We start from the raw sequence: 19,268 nt of genomic DNA on the forward strand, positions 1-19,268 counted from the left end.
GTGGTATCTCGATAAGCAAGATAAGGAGGTTGATCAGTAATGGGGGTTCTCAACTAGTGGCGTTTATTTTACTACCGCATCTACACAGCTCCCCAGGCTCCCAGGGTCCAACTTGCCGAGCCTCCCACCGAGGCACCGCGCATGAGCCCAGGTCCCAGGCTCTGCCTCTGTTGCGCTTTCACGTCAACTTCCCCAGGGCGAGCGGCCCCAGCGACACCTTGCTGCAGCCACGCTTCACGGTCAATGTTTGCGACCGCCATTGCTTTAAGGTGGGCAATCATACTGGCCCCAGCCCAGGGTCCTAATGTTTCCAGCACTCGAACGCTGCCCTGTAAGCTTTCGAGAGGGTTTCCAGTTCGCTGCAGGAGCTGTTGTACACTGTCATGTTCCGGAACTGCGTTGGCAGCGTCATGCCAGACGTCATCTTTTTGCCCGTCTTCTCCCACCACCGCTGCTTGTGAATGCGCACGGCTCCGGCTTTTACTATGCTTCGCTTTAGCCTTGACTTGTTGTGCACCATCGCCGTGAACTGGATCCCAACCCCATAGGCCTACCAGACGAGACAGTTCGTCTGACAGTCGCTTGCGAAGACCGGGAATGTTGGAACACCCGCCTGTGAAGATGATGCGCGACATACTCACCGCGCGCGCATCGATAGGCAGCGATAATAAGTGGCGATAGATAAGTAAGGGAATGGGCAATTCGTCGTCATCAAAGCTGCTTGGCGTGTACTGAGGGGCCACAAATGTATTCTCGCAAGGCTCTGATAGGCGTTGGAATGGGAGCTCGATGATTTCAGGGGGCGAACAAGACGACATGCCTAGATGCATATTCCTGACCGTATGGTGCTGTCTGACTTCGTCTTGGGCCAAAGAGGTGAATTCGTCCCGTTCCTCCACAGTTGCCAGTCCTGGCTCATCCTCAGGAGCCGCGGCGCGGTCAAGCTGCTGACACCACGTCATGCGACAGGCAATATCTTCGCACTCGTCGAAACCAAAGACACGAATTGATCGCCGAACTCCGTCTGCATCCGAGGTTTCAAGCCGCGTCGGCGGTTGCTTGCGCGCCGAGGCTAAAAGTTCATGCACTTCGTGTACAAGCATCTTGCCGCTCCTTGTGCTCCTCGTATGGCGGATCTCTCGGTATTCGTAGACGCTCGACACAACCGTCTCGGCCCAGCCCAAGTTCACAACAATTGCGGACCGTACTCCAGCGCCAACAGCAGCGGTAACAGGACATGACAAAATCGATACCAGTGGTGTTTGAAAGCGATGGAATAGGGTATCGAGAATGGTTGAAACTAACGGCAAAGGCAGCGCTGGAGGTAGAACGAGGAAGACACGGCGGGGTCGGGAATCGATTAGAAGATTTCTGTAGCCGTGTCAAACACTGGGTGGACTCGACATCTGTGTCAGTGGTGAGGATCTACGTACTTCGTGAAGGCTTCACGCAAGAGGCGGTCCAGTTTGTCTCCCACGAGACCAAGGTCTAAGCACCGTAGGTCGGACGTCCATAGTTCGTGAAGATGGCCCCATTCAATAGATGGAAGGTCTGTATTCGGAGGCACGGACGACGGCGCCGTTGATGACCGTGGAAGCCATGATGTAAAATCACCAACGCGGCGTTGTTGTACCGGACCTGGAGAGACTATGGCTTTAGGAACCGAGTCTCCTGCGAACCCAATTCGGACGAAACGCGTCCCTATCTCGATCACAATTGTCTCCTCTTCAGCGCGGAGAGTGGAAGGCGACCCAAAGGCAGACGTCGTGCCACGAAGCGGAGTGTGTGGGCTGGGCGGACCAGCCTGCGGACCAGCACCAGAGCGTATATTGGAGATGGAGCGGTGCGCTAGACCAGGTGTCGCCGATTGTGCTGAGGTCGACATGGTGGTTTGTGTCAACTGCTGAGAAATGGTGGAGACCGAGGCGCGGAAAGTCGAAAGCTCAAATGTCGGTGCTCGGAGCTAAACAGCTCCGGCTGTGTATGTCTCACTCAACACAGTGATATTCTTTTAATCGACATAGCATGATGCGCTCATGTTACCACGGTAACGATGTCAGGTAACGTCATCGAACGACATCGCGACCTTGTCTTTACCCTTATGTGCCTTGCCTGCCCTTATTCACGAATATGCTGTTTGATATGTAGCGTGTGAATTCTGATTTTAGCTCCTAAGGCTTCTAGGACCACCCAATTGCTGCATCAGGGCTCATCTGTGCTTGGCCAACGCGATTCGCTTGACCAGCGATCCACAGCGACATACGCATCAGATGGGTATCAAGGGGTATGCCTCACCCATGACATTGGTTCCTGACACATAAATTGTTGACATGCACTCAGAATATACCGTGAACTTGGCCCCGGCCAGAGGATCTCACTCGCCAAGCTCGCTACCGAGAGCCTGGAAAACACAGGGAGGCCTCTCCGCGTCGCCATAGATATCGCCATATGGCAGTTTCAAACGCAGGCTGCTAAGGGTATAATTTGACTCCAAACCCCTCTCCTGTCGTGCTTCTCGTGATAACCCTTATTCCTAGGGGGCACAAATCCCGCTATTAGAACACTCTTTTACCGGCTGGTCCGACTTGTTGGACTCCCTGTGCAACCGCTGTTCGTATTTGATGGTCCCAATAAGCCTCTTTTCAAAAGAAATAAGCGCTCTGGACGTGGAGATGGCATTGCTTCAGCCATGGCCAAACGTCTTATTCGCCTCTTTGGTTTCCCCATTCACCAAGCCCCGGGCGAGGCCGAAGCAGAATGTGCCCTCCTGCAGCAGGAAGGCTTGGTTGACGCTGTCCTCAGCGAAGACGTCGACACCATCATGTTCGGCTGTAGCCGAACATTTCGCAACTGGTCAGCCGAGGGATTGCGGGGAGGGAAATCGCCAACACATGTCACTGTTTATGACACTAACGAGCAGAGCTTGGTTGCCTCTGGACTTGATCGTCAGGGCATGGTTCTGGTTGCATTAATGAGTGGTGGCGACTACCTCCCTGAAGGTGTGCCCGGCTGCGGGTTGAAGCTGGCTTGCGAAGTGGCTCGAGCTGGTTTCGGCAAGAGCTTGTGCAGCCTTAAAGCAGCAGACAAGACCGGCATCGATGAATGGAGAGCAAATCTCACCCACGAACTACGCACCAACGAAAACAAGTTCTTCCGCACGAAGCATAAAGCCATTGTCATACCGGACAACTTCCCCGATGTCAAAGTCTTGCGGTTTTACACCCACCCGGCAGTCTCCTCGAAGGCAGCTGTGGAGAACCTAATCGGGTCGGTCGAGTGGTCCAGACCTGTCGACATTGGCGGACTCAGACGGTTCACTGACGAGGTTTTTGACTGGACAAATCGGCCGGGCGCTGTCAAACTGATCAAGGTGTTGTCCCCGAATTTGCTTGCTCAGAAGCTCTTTGCACGTTACGATCACATCACGCAGTCGCTCGAAAGTCACAGACTGGAATCATTAGAACAACAAGAATTGGCGCTTGTTCAGCGCATATCGGCCAAGAGAAGCCATTTCAGCACGGACGGCATCCCGGAGCTTCGAGTCTTCCACGTGCCAGCTGACATCGTGCCACTGGATCTATCACAAGAGTCGGACGAAGTGGCAGAGATGGGAAGGCAGGCCCTCGCACTCAACAGTGATGGCGAGTTCGAGGGGGCAGTGCCAAGCAACAACGATGTCGAGGCTGGCGGGCAAGTCGCCAGGACAACCTTCGACCCGACTACCGCACAAGCAGTCTGGCTTCCCGAGAGCCTCGTCAAGTTAGGCGTGCCACTCTGCGTTGAGGATTGGGAGGAGAGGCAGCGAGCCAAGATAGATGTGATGACCGCGTCAAACCTGGCGAAGCAAAGGAAGAAGAAGACAGCCGGAAGCAACACCAACAAAGCCCCAAATACACTCGACAAGTGGGTGAAGTCAACCAAATCCAGGCCTCGAGAGTGTCCCGGAAAGAACGTTGCCGTACCACCGGTTTCGCAGAGCCTCAGTCACTTCAAACTACCTCAACCACTGCCCTCCAATATTACGAATTTCGGGGGCCATCAACCTCGGGAACCAGCGACCTCAAAACCACACACGTCGCCGAACCGCCCGCTGGCGTCACTGCCTCGAAGTAAGCCACTCACATCCAAGTCTGCCGGGAAAGCGACCACCATAGGAAGCATGCAGCTATCAAATCCATGGGCGTTCAGTGGCTCACACCATACGCCTAGGACAACCAAGCCTGACGGGCACACAGAGTCGTTTCTTATCGAAACTAGCCCCGAAGCTTCGAAAGATATGCCAGTTAGTCTGGACGTAACATGCAACGATGCCTTGGATGCGGGGATGAAAAACGGACCGCAGCGCGATGGACGACACTCCCAGTTTTCTGGGGACGAAGGTTTAGGAACTGCGCGGCACAACGGGGTTCCGGCGAGAGATAACAGGCTTCGCACACGGGAGACAGACCCTTCTCGGAGCGAGCCCAAAAAGATGCGACCCCTAATCACGTCAAAGTGCACAACCAAGGCATCTCAGAGCTCAGCACAACCGGAATCAGCTTTATCAGGCAGTGTAGTAGGCCGCGATGCCATCTCTTCGTCGCGCCATGATCATGCCGGTCGAAGTCATGTCATCGAGCGACCAGCCAGGCCCCACGGTGCGGAGGTTAGGAAAAAACTTGAGGCTGTATTGTCTGCAACAAGATCCGCAAGCAAGGGAAAGCTCATCGCACCACGGGCCAGTGCGTGCGGATTCTTTAAAGAGATCGACTTGGGCGATTATGAGGCTGCGCAACCTATGGTCCACGACGGCGAACAAAGGGTCGGACATCAGCGGGCAACGAGTATCCAGCAGAGGATTTGGAATCACAGCCATGTAGCGGTTATCGACTTGACCGGGGAGGATTGAGGCAGGTCAAAAGATAGAATTGCGAAGCACAGCTGCTTGATCTGTCTTGGTTCCAACTCGCAAATAGCAACAGGGTATCCTTAGAAAAAAGAAGCTAGAAAACAGGAAGAACTTTACATGCTGCCACGTGTGCCATCCACCTTGACGTACGTCTGTTAGCGAATAGTATACACACACTGCTCGCGGTCCCCCAAACACAGACGAGTCTCCCTATCATGACTCGTATCGCCACGGAAGGTCCCGGTCACTAACCGTGACACATGTCAGGTAAGTGATGGCATCTGTCGACCTTCCGCCGCCGAGTTCCAGCTCCAGGCGGCTACTCATCAAGGGGCGCACAATCTCACGCGCCATGGACTTGACCTCGTCAATTCGTTTCTCGAAACGTCGCAGATTATCCCGACTATACAACTCGGGTGTGAGCTTCAAGAATCGCTTGCAATCGTCATGACTTAAATAAAGTGAAGCGGCGGGTGACCCCAACATGCGGAAAGCCCTTCCTGCTGCGGCCATAGGTGGCGCCTGGGGGTGAAGTGGGCCTACTTGAAGCTCGTTTTGACGGCCGGTTCGCGATGACGAAGTGTAGTGGTCGGGTGCTGAGGAGCCAGTGTTCTCCGCGAGCCATTGTCGGAAGAGACTGAGAGCCAGCCAGTCGAGGTAGGCCGTGCTGGGTGTTACCCGGTCACCCCGCGCCGTGAACAAGCTCAGGCGGAAAAGGCGGCTCTCAACACGGGTGACCATCTCCTCAAGCTCGTCGACCTTGTCTTCGATGATGTCGAGGACGCCATCTGGAAGCGCGGCACGCAGACTCCTTTCACCGGCAGGCCACTGGCCAACAACATGTATCAGAGCTTCCTGAAAAATGACCCTGCTGCGAGCAAGATAGCCAAGCCTCAGGTAGGAAATGGGATATTTGGCTATCTGTTTCCAGAGTCTTGACTGAAACTGGAGTAGGTGATGGTCGACTCTGGGCCCGACAACAGCCAGCGCGTCGTATTGGTCGGCGAGACTGAGTAGGGACTTACACTGCACGTAGGCATCGGCAATGTTGACGCCGTCGAGCTGCGGATGGTAGTTGTAGAATATGCGGAAAAGATTGTCGTAGTCGCGAAGCAGATCAATGTCGGCTTGCGAGAGTGGGGGGCCAGCCGGGGGCGCGGGCACAAGGCTGAGGTTGGCGACGGAGCGGAAGAAGCTATGGCTGGAATGCACAGACGAGGAGTGCGCGTGGCGGGATGGCTTGCTGCCGCTGTTGCGACCAGAGGAAACAGGCAGCTCGGAGCCGACGGAGCCAAAGAGAGAGGGAGTAGAGGCGGCGACATCATGTTTCTGGACAAGCATTGGAATGTCACCATCCCCAACTCCGGGGTCGAGCTCATAACACCATCTCTTGCGTGCAGGCGAGCTGGGCGCTCGTGTTGCCGTCAGTTGATCATCGCGACCGCGACCGGGCCGTGTAGTAGAGGACGACGAAGACGAAGAGGGTTCCGGCAAGGACTGGGCGCGGGACCACTCTTGGCTTGTGCTGGCCTCGAAGAAGCCAGAGCAACGGGTCAGAGTGTGGCGATGCAGGAGGTAGCGGTTCTGATGGTCGGCGACTCGAACTAGTATCTCAACGTCGCCGCTTTGCGTGAACACAGGGAACTCGTTTTGAGGTATGAATGAAGTGCCGCCGACGTGGGAACGGTTGTATCGCTTCGTGCGGGATGACGATGACGGGCGGGAGACGACCGAGGACGAGCCTCGAATAGTGAGCGAATTGGACGTGTCGGGCTGCGAGACCATCAAGGCGGGTGGGGTCGAAGACGGGCCAGGTGCCGGCAAGGCGTCTGTCTGTCTGACGGGCAGAGATGAAGCAAGGGCGTAGTAGCAAGACGATGAGTCTTAAGAGGGCGAGAATTTCTAGGCGTCGCGATGAGAATTAATGTCGATGGAAGCTTTGGCTTTGGCTCAGGAACATGACCTAAGCGTCCCAGCAGTTGGTTGAGCAAGAGCGCTTTGCTTCATACTGTAGGGCATGGTCAAAGGCTCGGCAGGCCCCCCTTGTATCGCCATTCGACGAGGCTGCCTAAACTGGCCTGGTATCGGATCCAGCGACTAGACAGGCGCAAGAACTGCACCAGAGGCAGAAGCAGGTTTGTGCATGGTCCCGAGGCAGGACGACGTGCGACATCAAGGCACGAGGCAAAAGGTCACGGACAACCATGGCCTATCACTCAAGGGCAGTCCAGACTCCTGGAGAGCCCAGCGGTCTGTGAACCTATGAGACGGCGCCGGAGGCCCTCCCACACTGGGTCAACAGCTGCGGATTTGCCACTCCCCAGCCACCAGTCAGTCCTCCCAGAAGCTCACATGGAACCACGGTCAGGGCGCTGAGCAGTCATGCAATGCCGACAGGCCATCGACCATCCAGATAAGAGGATGGGAGAAACGGCGCAGAACATGCATTCAAAACGCGGTTGCTCTTCGTTCTCTGCCGATTTTCGGGATCGAATCAAAATGTCTTCCAAGATGAAATACAAAGTATGACAACGCCACAACCATAACCCCTCCAATTCAGTTAGCCGATGAAGAGCAACAAAACAGATAGAATCCCTGTCCCGACCGCCAGTGCGTTTCTCCCTAGTAGTTCGCCCCAAGTCAAACCCCTCTCTCCCTTCCTGTTAAGTTGTGCACAAACACACACACACACACACATTCGCCTCGTTTTCTGCAACTTGAAACGTGATATTGGCAAGAGGAAACTACCTTTCTACCATCAATTCCTCCCTTGGATTTGGTTTACCTCTGGCAGCTGTCGATTTCTTAATGTGTTCAGTTCATCTCTGTGTCCGTCTGCAACCCCATCCTGAAGGCCGGCGCGGCATCGTTTGGGGCCGTAGCGCCGGGGGATTCGGCGGCTGTCAGGACCTCGGTGCCCTCAAACACAGGCGGCGAGCACTTGAGGTTCTGTAGCGCCACGTCCGCCCTCGTGCTTACGAGTTGGCCCTGTCGCAAGTCCTCAGCGAAAAGAAAGAAGCCCTCCGTTGCCTCCACCAAATAGGCTTGTAGGCCTCGGCTCTCCAATCGAAGTGTGACCGCGGACAACGGGTAGTGATTCTCGATGTAGCGGGACCATCCTCGAGCTGCTGCTTGTATGTGCTCGTCTTGACTGATCTTGCGCCAGCCGATGCCGAGGTGCAGTGTAAAGTCGTCCACAACTGGATGTGAAGCATTCTCGGTCGCCGAAGTCGTCGCAGGCGCAGCGAGATCAATTTGCCGTCCCGAAGCTTTGTCCACGACCACGACTCCGCTGCCGTTGACGATTGGAAATATGCCGGGAGAAGAGTTGGCAGGGTGGTCCATTCGCTGTGACTTGTTGCTTCGTATTTCTGGACGCTGGGAAGCAACGACAGTTGCAGCCGCGGCCTGGTCGCGTGCCTTCTGTTCCTCTACCCAGGTGCCTGACTGGCTACTGGCATCGGCAACATAGCCCTGAACCGGCTTGATGAGCACCATGCCCTCGCCATATTCCCAGCCTGCCTCCGCCTCTTGGACTGGTTCGGGTGCCTCTTCCGTCAGATTCGGCGCTGCCTCATCCCTGGATCGTTTGCGACCAGCCATTCTGCGACCCTCGGCCGGCGCGGGGGCGATGTCCTGCGCACCTGCCTGTTCAAAAGGAGAGATGGCGAACTTGGTCGACGGTGGCGCGTGCTGAGGGATTGCTATGACTGGCGACGAAGCCGCGACGGGGTGCGCAAAAGACCCCATTGCTGTGGTGTTAGTTGACTGTACAGTGAGTTCTCTGGCTCTCACACGGAAACTGTTCTTCTATCACAAGAGATGAAGATGTTAGTTCAAGAGCGTGCGTTATACTAATGCCAAGCGTTGGTTGGCGGCTATCGTCCCTGGTGTGGCCGTGAACGGGCTTGGGGTGGACAATTTGTAGTAAAAAATGTAAAGACAAGCGATTGTGACGTTGGCGGTGGGAATGTAATGGGTCGAAAACGAGGGTTTGGTCGTGTGAGCGGTCGCTGCGATGGTACTTCGTAAGAGAGTTGGCAACTCGTTGGAATGTCGAGAGGTTGTAGAAGATGTCGAGGTTCGCGCGTGTACGTGAGAACGTAGTGCTGGTAGCAGAAGAGACGAGTTCGAAGCTCTTGATGGAGGCAGGGGGATATGGTTCAGCGCCGATGTAAATTCACATCAATGTAGGGAGCAAGATGACAAGAAACAGAGGAGTGGATTGAGGATGGTAAACAAGGGTTCCTAAATCGGGCTGCTACAGAATGAGGGAGAGGTGGGTGAGATGGACCATGCCCCAGATCTGACTGAGCCAGCTTCGGTGCTTCCAATTGCGCTCCTAACTAGTGCTCTATCCGGAAGAATGTACCAGCACGTACATGTACAGGGTACTTGCCGTCGCCTTGTTAGGATGCGGAGAAAGCTGGCTCAGGCGATGGCTGGCCCTCCGTTGACTAAGGTAAGGTAAGGTACCTAGGATACTAGGCGGCACGGCACTGCCAACCCCATGTGCTAGTTCAGCCACTATAACCCAAAGGATGGAAGTGTGTCACGTGATATAAGCCTGCAGATTCCCCTCGCTTGCGTTGCCGAAGGCAAGGCGATCCCCACCTGGCATCCCCGATGCAGGACAAGACCGAGTAAGTCATCACGTTGCCTAGAATTGAAAACGAAGAAGCTTTATTTTAACAGTCGAGCGCGAAGTTATATCTTACACCGTAGCCGTTTGCTTTATGGGCTATGTCTGCCTCCAGCTTCCCTTCTCGATTAACAGCTTGCGAAACCGAGGCATGTTCCGCGCTCCGCTTGGACTGCTTTGGTCATGCCATCAGGAGCCAAGTTTCGAATGCAGGTATAGTGTCTTAGTCGTAACGAAGCTTAACTGTCGAGGGTTCACAGAAAGACCCCTCAACTAGGTGGTTCCTAGCGGCCAGACCGGCAGCTCTTACGTCCGTGAATTCGGTTTGTTCCCGTGGGATGCGGTACTTCCATGTTACGAGAACGACTCCCCAGCCAGGCAGGCAGTGACCTTCTATGCGGGGTTGGGCCTGTGGCGACAGCAAGACAAGTCTGTTCCTAGAGTGCGAACTTCGTAACTGTAGACGAGGGGAGTGCACTTACCCGAGTCACCTGATGTGTTGCTAACCTCATCGAGTTGAAGTTGAGGCACCCAAGACTGGAAATTTGACGAAGCAACGAGCCACTTAACTCTCCTCTATCTGCCTACCTAGGTGCCAGGCATTCGGCAATCGTACTAATTCCATGGCACCTACTCGTTCTACATCTGACAACCTCGCAATTGCGAAGTGGACCAAAGCAGAGACCATGATCAGTGCTCGGAATAGAGCAACGGAAAGGTGGATATCAGTCGTTACTGTTGACGTGTGTTTGAATACTCATCTAATTGTGAACCCAATCCGCGGTTGTTGGTCGCCACAGGTTACAGCCCCACAGAATTAAGGGTGCTGCGCCAATCTGCACCCCTCAATTACCTGATGCACACATTTCTCCTAGGTCGCCGACACCCTTAGACAGAGACCTTACTCGTGTCTGTGAAAGGTACCTCGAGCCAGTGAGACAATATCAAGGTTCTTCATCTGATCGAGGGGTGGTCATGGGCATCTTCAGGAGACACAAGCTAAGCATTCTTTCTTATTTCGGCCAGCTTGATCAAACCTCTGTCATTCAATCTCGCCCGAAATTGCCGATCCGATAGGGGCTTACAGAGGCTTGTGATTTGCTCACGGGCCACAGGACCCCTGGGATGAGGAGGTGTGCAATAGGAGTGAATGGGTACCCAGAGGTAGGTACCGACGTAGGTACCTACGTAGCCCAGCTTCTCCTGCCAGCCAACATCACTCTGTCTTCTGGTAGTTAGGTAGCGTAGCCTTTACCCACTTGCACCAATCGAACGTCAGCCTGAGATCACGGCTTGTGTCCAATGCCGACCCTGACTTTCGACTTCTTCTATTCGGACGGCTTCATCCTTTAAGGTCGTGCTGCGGCCACTGTCCCACGCAGTTCGCCATTTCAACATTAACCTGACTTCCCATATCAGGCACCATGGGCGGGGATCTCAGCTTGTCCAAAGCCCTCGGAGGACTGCGTATAGCCAACCCGGACGACACCGACACAGCCCCATCTCAGGAAGGCGCGGCGTCTGCTTCGCTGCCGGTTTGCGACCCTCCTCCGACCTCCTCATCCGACAAGCAGCAGGCACCGGCCAGATCTGGATCGCAATCGTCACCGAGCCATCTTCCGTCCCGCGATCAATACGGCGCCGCCATTAACCCGGGCGCCCCCCAGCAATCAACATCAACCGAAGATGTTTCGAGGCTCAATGCATACCGCCAGCCGACATCCATATACCAACCAGATGTTGATCGGCTAGCCGGCCAATCGTTCTCTTCGAATGGCCGGCCCCAATCCGGTCAATACCATGGCTCTATGAGCCGCACGCTTCCTGAAGATGTGCGAGTCTCTTCGCAGCATGAGGCGCAGAAGAACGAGCGATCCCGGTCGTCAATGTACGGCATGCCCACGAGGAGCGACTCACGATCTGTCCCTGGACCGGCCGGCCCTGTGCCTTCACGGGAGTCAAGCCACAGCTCTCGTCAAGGCTCCCAAGCACCCACGACTGGAACTTTGCCACCGCGACGAAGCTCTAAGGGTATGGGAGGAGGCTATGCATCAGCTTCAGCTGCTACCGCCCCATCACGACGGGAACCATATGGCCCTGAAGACTCACTGCCGTCTTCAAGCGAAGAATGGAAGGATCGTGGTGCAGCGGTGGGCATGCGGCGTGATGTCGACTCGCATGGAAAGACTGTCATCCGACATGTCAAGAAAGGGGTACGTGACTTCAGTTTCGGCCGTGTCCTTGGCGAAGGGTCATACAGCACTGTTTACTTGGCCACGGATCGGCAGACCCTGAAGGAGTACGCTATCAAGGTACTCGAGAAACGCCACATCATCAAAGAGAAGAAAATCAAATATGTCAACATCGAGAAGGATACATTGAACCGCTTGACAGAGCATCCCGGTATCGTCCGCCTATACTACACATTTCAAGATGAAAACTCCTTGTACTATGTGTTGGACCTCTGCAATGGAGGCGAGCTCCTCGGTGTGCTCAAGAAAACAGGCACTTTCGACGTTGATTGCACCAGGTTCTATGGAGCACAGATCTTGGACGCCATCAATTACATGCACTCAAGGGGGGTTATCCACCGCGACCTCAAGCCTGAGAACGTACTGCTCGACGATAATATGCACGTCAAAATTACCGACTTCGGCACCGCCAAACTACTGAAGACGCCACGAGAACTGCAAGGCCCTGCGCCTACAGGTGGGGGTCCACTAGATGGCAGTACTAGAGATCAAGATGGAGAAAGCCGTGCAGCATCTTTTGTTGGCACAGCAGAGTACGTCAGTCCGGAACTTCTGACAAGCAAAAACGCGTGTAAGGCGAGCGACTTGTGGGCCTTTGGATGTATCATTTACCAGCTTCTGGCCGGCCGGCCACCTTTCAAGGCTGGCACAGAATATTTGACATTCCAGAAGATTGTCAACCTTGAGTACGAATTTCCAACAGGCTTTCCGGCAGCGGCGCGGGACCTAGTCGAAAGGTGCCTAGTCCTCGACCCAGCTCGACGACTGACCGTGGAGCACATAAAGAACCATGAGTTTTTTGACGGTCATCCCTTCGGCAAGTCTCTGTGGAGACAACAAGCTCCGCGCCTGCGGCCTTACAATCCTGCACCCCAGGAGCCAACTTTAATCCAGCTGAACGGACATGCAAGCTCCGCTCCCAACACGTCAAATACTGCCAGAGCATCGCTGCCAACAGGTCCTTCGACATCTAACAATGCAGCGAGGCCGGCAAGGATTATCACCGAACTCCCTCCACCAACCCAATTAGACATCGAGTGGTCGCCAGTACTGACTCGCACAAACGAGCGGATTGTGAAGCTCGGCGACTTGATGGTCGTCTCGAGCCCACTTCCCAGCAGTCCTCACGGGAAAGGCGGGGACCACGGAGAGGGTCATAAGAAGTTGTCCAGGTTTTTCGGCGGCAGCACTACAAAGAAACGACAAAGGCTCGTCATGATCACCTCGAGCGGGCGCATTGTTCTTGCACCCGCTGGTGGCGAAGATAAACGTGCCAAGCAGGAGATCTCCCTTTTGGCTCCTGAATGCTCCTGGAGAACTCAGGTGGATGTTAAAGGGCAGACAGTATGGTGTGTGAATACAGTAAGTAGCTTCCGGCCGATAGATGGACGCTCCACGACGAGAGGTTGTAACTGACCGATGACACCTAGGACAAATCTCACTACACGTTCGAAGACCCAAAGTCATCCGCAGGTACATCATCAGAACTTGGCGGCCTGTCGGCGGACGACTGGATTGAGGCGTTGGTGCGAGCGAGGGAGCTCGCGCTGTCTCAGAACTCGGCCCCTTCATATGCCGCTGACAGTGGATTTGGAGATATGTCATCAACTATGTCGAGTCCAGCCAGCACCCTCGGCGGGCGTGGTCCCTACGGGGACGGATATAGTGGGGGAGCGTCTGAGCGATCGGGGCGAAATCATCTCAGTAAGAGTCAAGCGAGCTTGGAAGATCCTACACCCAAGCGCAATCGGTTTAGTAAGCGGCAGTCGAAGAGCGGACTCGGTGCGCAATTTTGAGATATCTTAAACGGGAAGACCGATGATGCCTGGTGCCGGCTGTCCCGTCTTGGCTGCGTCCCTGAGCATCGGAGTTCAAAGACAAGAAGAGGCTTGTGGCACAGAGAGCCCGAGGCACGCAGGGGTACAAGGTATTTATTATATCGAGTCTGATCAGCATTCAGGAGCACGGCGTTTCGTCAACTCAAGTACTATACTCGTGTCCTGGATAGAATCATGGAGGCAATGATCAATTTATTGCAGCTGGACAAGGTGGCTAAAGATAGACATCCGACCAAATATTATGCGCAGCGTTGAGTTTGGTCCAGGGAGGCGAATGATGATCCTTCCCGCACCCACCGACAAGGGGCATTTTGAACCACATTTGTACACAGCAACGAGAAGCAACACTTGTTCCGCTCTTCACTCGGTCGGGCAGCTCACCTGGTATAACTAAACAGCCTGGGTAGCCGTTGATGTGACTGTTCAACGTGAGGAGATGCTAGATTCGCTACTTAGAGAGTAGTTATGTCCCTGAACCGTGTTGTAAGCGGGGACCCGCGGTCAGCGTTGGGAACAAAGTGCCTCAAATACAGGGTTTCGGGATTGAAAAGTATGCTTGTTGCTGTTCCAGGTTTTTGCTGTCGTCCAAAACCTGCTCCTTTCCAGGCAGTCTAGACCAGACCGCTGTCGCACAATGACAGGTAACAGCGTTTGGTGAATAACACAAGTGGCTCAGTAGGGGAGTGGCTGAGCCCAGTTGGGCCAATAGTGGCGCTTGCGCTAACTTGTTCCGTCATGTAACGGGGATGACAGGAAGGAATCTGGGATTCCAGCCTCGCTCACTGACACGCCTAGGATGTCGCGTCGTCGCATTTAAGCAACCACAGGTGTCGTCAACGCCAGCGCAAGAATACAAAGTCCGCAAAGAGCAAACGCGCTACACCCAACTCAAACACTACGGAAGGCCACTTCAACTGCCTTACTCTAGCATGCAGCCTCAATTTCGAGCTGGGCCTGGGTCATACGTGCCTGGTACCCAACAAGCCCCACAGCGCACTCCTCATCCGGGCCCGAGACGAAATGGAATGGGTACGTTGCCGCCTGCTGACTGTATCGAAGTGCTGCTGGTGAATATCATCTGACTGAAAACTTCAGGTCCAACGGCCCCAGGCCCCCAACAGTCCGCCCCGATGAACCGAGCCTCGATGGGCTCGCTCCCACCCCATATCCCAGCGCAAGCGGTTGATCTCGAAAAGATGACCGCAGCCAGAGCACTGAAGAGACGAAGCCGCAAGCCGACCGACAAAGAACTTCCAGAAGGCATCGAGGACTGTCTAGCTACAGGCGATTCTGTGGCGCAACGATACAGAGAACTGCGTGGCGTTGAGCGACGACTGGATGCAACCTTGATGCGGAAGCGATTAGACATAGCGGATAGTCTCAACCGCACCACAAAGGTAATGACTGCCATCTACTGATAGGTGAGATGTTACTCGCTAACCAGCTATTGCGCAGCGCTACAAGACTCTTCGCATATGGGTCAACAACACAGTCGAGGACCAAGTGTGGCAGACCAACGGGCTTGCTGTTGACACGTTCGATTTTACACCGAACGTGGAAGCATCTTATCGCGTCAAAATCGAAGGTCGCTTGCTCGACGATGGTTATGATAACTCGTCTGACGAACCTGATGGGTCGGACAACGGCGATGACAACTCAGGGAGTAAATCAACCAGCCAACGCTTCACCCATTTTTTCAAAAACTTGACTGTTGAATTCGATACCAGTCGTTCACGCGCTGCTGCTGATCAAACGGTCACCTGGAACAAGTTCGACACGGCCAAGCCTAACCACGCAAAGTCCCCAGCATCCACAGAGGCTGACGAGCTGACGTTCAAGCGCAATGGGGACGAGAACATGAATATCACGATCAAATTGACGCGCCAGGAAAACCCGGAGCGACATCGGGTACGACCCGAACTAGCGGAGATCATCGATATGGTTGAAGCTACTCGGCAAGAGGCGATCATGGGCGTCTGGGACTATATCAGAGCTTCAGGGCTTCAGGAAGATGAAGAGAAGCGTCATTTCCGATGTGATGCCCTTCTGCGCAAGGTGAGTTTTCTACCCCCGTTTCCATACAACTCTCTGCTAAGCTCTGTGCTTCGAATAGATTGTGACGCGCGGAGATGTTGGTGCTATACCGAATCTGGGAGAATATGTCGACCGCTTGCTCGAGCCTTTACCCCCAGTCAGCCTTCCGTATACCATTCGGGTCGATGAGGCATTCCACCGCAACCCACAGCCTACAGTATACGATGTTCAAGTCGCCGTCGACGATTCCTTCCGTAGTACTACGCTTCCATTTGTTGCAAGTCCTACTTATGGCAACGCGCTCAAGGAGATCATGGCGCTAGACGATCAGCTGACAACACTTGTTGGGGCGGTGGCTAATTCCAAGGCCAAGCATTCATTCTTCATGTCTCTTGGTAACGACCCTGCTGTTTTCCTTCAAGATTGGTTTAGCTCCCAGAAGCGCGACCTGGAGATCATTGTGGGTGAAGCTACCCGGGGAGGTGGCGAAGATGCCTCAGGCGAAGAATGGCGTCGAGGCGGCAAAGACAGTGTGTGGGCAACGCAGAATGCCCGAGAGAGTGTGAATATTATGCTGGCTAAGCCGTCGCGTTGACGAAGCTTAAATGGGGTTCTGCGCAAGAAGAAGGATCGTCGGAAAAAGGGAGAAGGGGAAGGGGTTATCCTTTCATTGCACCAGCATGCCGTTCAGCAGGTCTCCACCGCTGCGTTGACACTGCTGTTGGGTTTCTCATCATTTTTGTATCCTTAGCTAATGTTGTGACAAGAGTATGTATGATGTACACGCGAAGCACCTACCGGCCTAACATTGTGACGCCCATGAAGGAACGGTTTCGTGATATGAACAACTAAATGACACAAACCTGCAGAAAAGAACTGTTTACCTTCATGATCGAACTCCATCCTTTAGCAGCACAGTCAAAGCACCCTTTGCAGAAGCCCAGGGGAAATTGTATGTTTGTCCAACTGCCGTCGCCAGACAGATCACGCTTTGATTACATGCGCCAGTAAAGGTTGCACGTTTGGCAGCACACAAGACGATCCAACCCTGGCTCCTTCATGTCGGGCGAGGACCACTCGCTCAAGTTGATTGCAGGCAACCTTGAACATAACTTGAAACAGCTCCAAGGAAGACGCTGGCACATGGTTCAAATTCCAAACTCTTGTGTGCTGCACAGGAGTGTTTGCTCAGCCAATCCACGGCTGGAAGCATCGCCAGACTACCAGAGCACGCGACGTACATCTCGATAACGACGATTAGGTGAAGCTCGTAAAATTTCCCCTTCGGACACGGTATGATTAACCACCATGCCGCTGCGGAGGGATGGGGTTGGGTGGCATGTTCCTGATCTGTTTGATCAGGAATTCTCGCTCATCAATAAATTGCTCATCATCTGTTCTGTCCTCCAAGAAATGGGATAAAAACGACAGTAGCTTTTCCCGATTCATAAGCAAGATCTTCTGGACCGCAATCGATTTGTGTGGGTTGGCCACGAAGACTTTGAAGACGTGAAAGCCTTCATATTGTACCATCTTCCGATCATCACGGAGCAAGTTCATACAGATCTTGAGATGTTCGCCGCGGTCGACGTAGGCTGTCATAACGCTGTAGTTGGACCGATCCAGTAGGATCTCACCAAGTAGCTTGATGGACTGGCGTTTCGTGACGTAACTGTTTGACTGCACCAGGATGCTATTGTACTTGTCAAAGAACAGGTCGAAATTGACGGACAGGTATCTTGGGACCAGTTCCTTATGTCTAGTTAGAAGCTCCTGTCAACCCTTTTGTCAGTATTGTTGTGTTCAATCAAGCATAGTCTCGATCAAACTTGAACTAAGTCGGCGCTGAGACTTACACGAAATGTAGTGAATGCGTCAGCCGAGACCTCGAATGAGCTCTTGTCAACCCATTCAAAAAACTTCCAAAATACGCCCGTGCCGGTCTGTTTTCGATCTCTGTCAATGACACTGAGGCCTTTGGAGCTGGAGCCTGGCTGATCTCCATCATCATACAGAATGGCGGCGGCGGCAGATTCGGACTTGAGAACTTCTCGCAGCACGGAGCCAGCCGGCGTTGCACTCTCCTTGTGGTCGTAACCTCTGCATAGCTCGAGAAGGACCTGCGGTCTTTGGTTCACCACGTAGGACAGTGCAATTGGGTCACTCTTGGGGGATGCTGTGGTCGGGCGGAATCGAAAGACGTAAGAAAATATGACTTGTGTGTCTTTTCGGGACTCGAATGGCAATCTCCAGAGGTTGACGGCAAGCAGAAACAGCAAATCCTCTTCGATCAAACCGGTCACTAGCTGATAGATTTGTTCGGGACTGCTATCAGCTTCTGCTTCCGTGTTAGTTGCAATGCTATGGCGTAGCTTCGTGGGCTCGGGAGTCAGCCAGACCTTGTGTTCCTTGTAATATCATCTTCATCTGGCTGAGCACCTTCGCAAGCTCCTCACCCTATGAGCTTCGTGTTAGCTGAAGCCCTGATCGAGGAGACGAACAAGGGAATTAATCGCACCCTTGCGCCAGCAGTTGGCACGTCAAAGCGCATGATATGCTCCCGCGCCTGCTTCGGAAGGTCCACGACTGTCCTCGTCCGAGCCCTGCCAAAAAGAAACGACATATCGAGGCTGCGTTGTGTTGACAGGTCCTTCCAGGGAATCAGGTGAGCTGTAGTAGAGGTTGTAATACGTACGGCACCGCCGACGTAGAGATGCCGAAGGGTTGAATGTCGCTATACGTGTCGGTCCGGGTCGTTGCGATGTTGCGATGACGATGTTGGGCTATAATGCGCTGTTCCCTGTGTTGTCTTCGTCGACTGATTAGGCAGGTACCACAATAGTGTCAGATAGAACACACCTATCTGTGCCCTCGCGTTATGCATTTCCTGTTCAGCCGTTGCCGCTCTATCACAAGCTGAATAAACAGTGCCTCGATTAATACATATATTTGTTTGTTGAACACTCCGCAATCTCCGTCTCTCGATTTGTAAATTACCTTGGCTCATCTATCCAGTGATACAGCTTAGGGAGCGCGCCGCGGGAACAGTCAAGGTCCGTCGAGGACTCAAATTCATTCCAACTAGAGCATATCCTGCTCAGTGTGTAGTTGAGCTCATAATCAATCCGGCGGTCAGCTGGTCTCGCATCGCGTCCCCTTACAACACACGACATTCATCTGATGTTGCGAGAAGCCAACTGAGAAAGCGTCAATACTCTCAGGGAATATATAAAGATAGACACATCGATGAATAGTCGTGGCGGTCAGAAAAAGTGAATCGGGAAAACCACTCACTAGGTAACAATTCTTCAGCTTCATGAATTCTTTCAAGCACTTATCTTTGTGAACGGCGTTGTAGTCGGAGACGATACATTTGCCGTACACAGATGTCTAGTTCTGTATCAATTTGCTGTGAAACTTGCGTTTTCCTAACCTCACTTACCTCCGCGCTACAATGGGAGACTGCCAGAGCAACCTTCTGAATAGGCCTCGTCCGACTAGGCATCGTTCGTGTCTGTTCCACGTAATCAGTGTATAAGTAAGGCTTGGCTTAAAGAAACCCGTAGAAGAAGGCGACGCAGGTTACACTCGCGCGCAGGTCGTCGTGTGACGAT

The 19,268-nt window shown here is 53.7% G+C and overlaps 7 protein-coding genes across 7 annotated transcripts; 2 read left to right on the forward strand and 5 right to left on the reverse strand.

Annotated features, from left to right (window-relative positions):
• Window positions 1–80: 80 nt before the first annotated feature.
• On the reverse strand, window positions 81–1,885 carry D7B24_003633 (uncharacterized protein; the record flags this gene model as incomplete). The annotated part of the gene is made up of 2 exons (XM_028637820.1): window positions 81–1,371; window positions 1,434–1,885. 2 exons carry the CDS (start codon window positions 1,883–1,885, stop codon window positions 81–83), a joined length of 1,743 nt encoding a protein of 580 aa, XP_028497239.1.
• An 804-nt stretch (window positions 1,886–2,689) lies between these two features.
• D7B24_003634 (uncharacterized protein) lies at window positions 2,690–4,209 on the forward strand (the record flags this gene model as incomplete). The annotated part of the gene is made up of 3 exons (XM_028637821.1): window positions 2,690–2,853; window positions 2,923–4,109; window positions 4,166–4,209. 3 exons carry the CDS (start codon window positions 2,690–2,692, stop codon window positions 4,207–4,209), a joined length of 1,395 nt encoding a protein of 464 aa, XP_028497240.1.
• Window positions 4,210–5,101: 892 nt separating this feature from the next.
• On the reverse strand, window positions 5,102–6,673 carry D7B24_003635 (uncharacterized protein; the record flags this gene model as incomplete). Its single annotated transcript, XM_028637822.1, has 1 exon — window positions 5,102–6,673. One exon carries the CDS (start codon window positions 6,671–6,673, stop codon window positions 5,102–5,104), a length of 1,572 nt encoding a protein of 523 aa, XP_028497241.1.
• Window positions 6,674–7,702: 1,029 nt separating this feature from the next.
• Window positions 7,703–8,638, reverse strand: D7B24_003636 (uncharacterized protein; the record flags this gene model as incomplete). Its single annotated transcript, XM_028637823.1, has 1 exon — window positions 7,703–8,638. One exon carries the CDS (start codon window positions 8,636–8,638, stop codon window positions 7,703–7,705), a length of 936 nt encoding a protein of 311 aa, XP_028497242.1.
• Window positions 8,639–10,954: 2,316 nt separating this feature from the next.
• Window positions 10,955–16,249, forward strand: PKH3 (pkb-activating kinase-like protein; the record flags this gene model as incomplete). Its single annotated transcript, XM_028637824.1, has 6 exons — window positions 10,955–13,144; window positions 13,213–13,255; window positions 14,416–14,649; window positions 14,716–15,017; window positions 15,076–15,675; window positions 15,734–16,249. 6 exons carry the CDS (start codon window positions 10,955–10,957, stop codon window positions 16,247–16,249), a joined length of 3,885 nt encoding a protein of 1,294 aa, XP_028497243.1.
• A 704-nt stretch (window positions 16,250–16,953) lies between these two features.
• Window positions 16,954–18,277, reverse strand: D7B24_003638 (uncharacterized protein; the record flags this gene model as incomplete). The annotated part of the gene is made up of 4 exons (XM_028637825.1): window positions 16,954–17,427; window positions 17,511–17,992; window positions 18,054–18,111; window positions 18,173–18,277. 4 exons carry the CDS (start codon window positions 18,275–18,277, stop codon window positions 16,954–16,956), a joined length of 1,119 nt encoding a protein of 372 aa, XP_028497244.1.
• A 111-nt stretch (window positions 18,278–18,388) lies between these two features.
• Window positions 18,389–19,159, reverse strand: CAB39 (Calcium-binding protein 39; the record flags this gene model as incomplete). Its single annotated transcript, XM_028637826.1, has 3 exons — window positions 18,389–18,517; window positions 18,949–19,044; window positions 19,097–19,159. The coding sequence occupies 3 exons, from the start codon at window positions 19,157–19,159 to the stop codon at window positions 18,389–18,391; spliced, it is 288 nt and encodes a 95-aa protein (XP_028497245.1).
• Window positions 19,160–19,268: the final 109 nt, after the last annotated feature.

Source organism: Verticillium nonalfalfae (assembly GCF_003724135.2).
Source record: "Verticillium nonalfalfae strain VnAa140/NRRL 66861 chromosome Unknown scaffold_20, whole genome shotgun sequence".
NCBI lineage: Eukaryota > Fungi > Ascomycota > Sordariomycetes > Glomerellales > Plectosphaerellaceae > Verticillium > Verticillium nonalfalfae.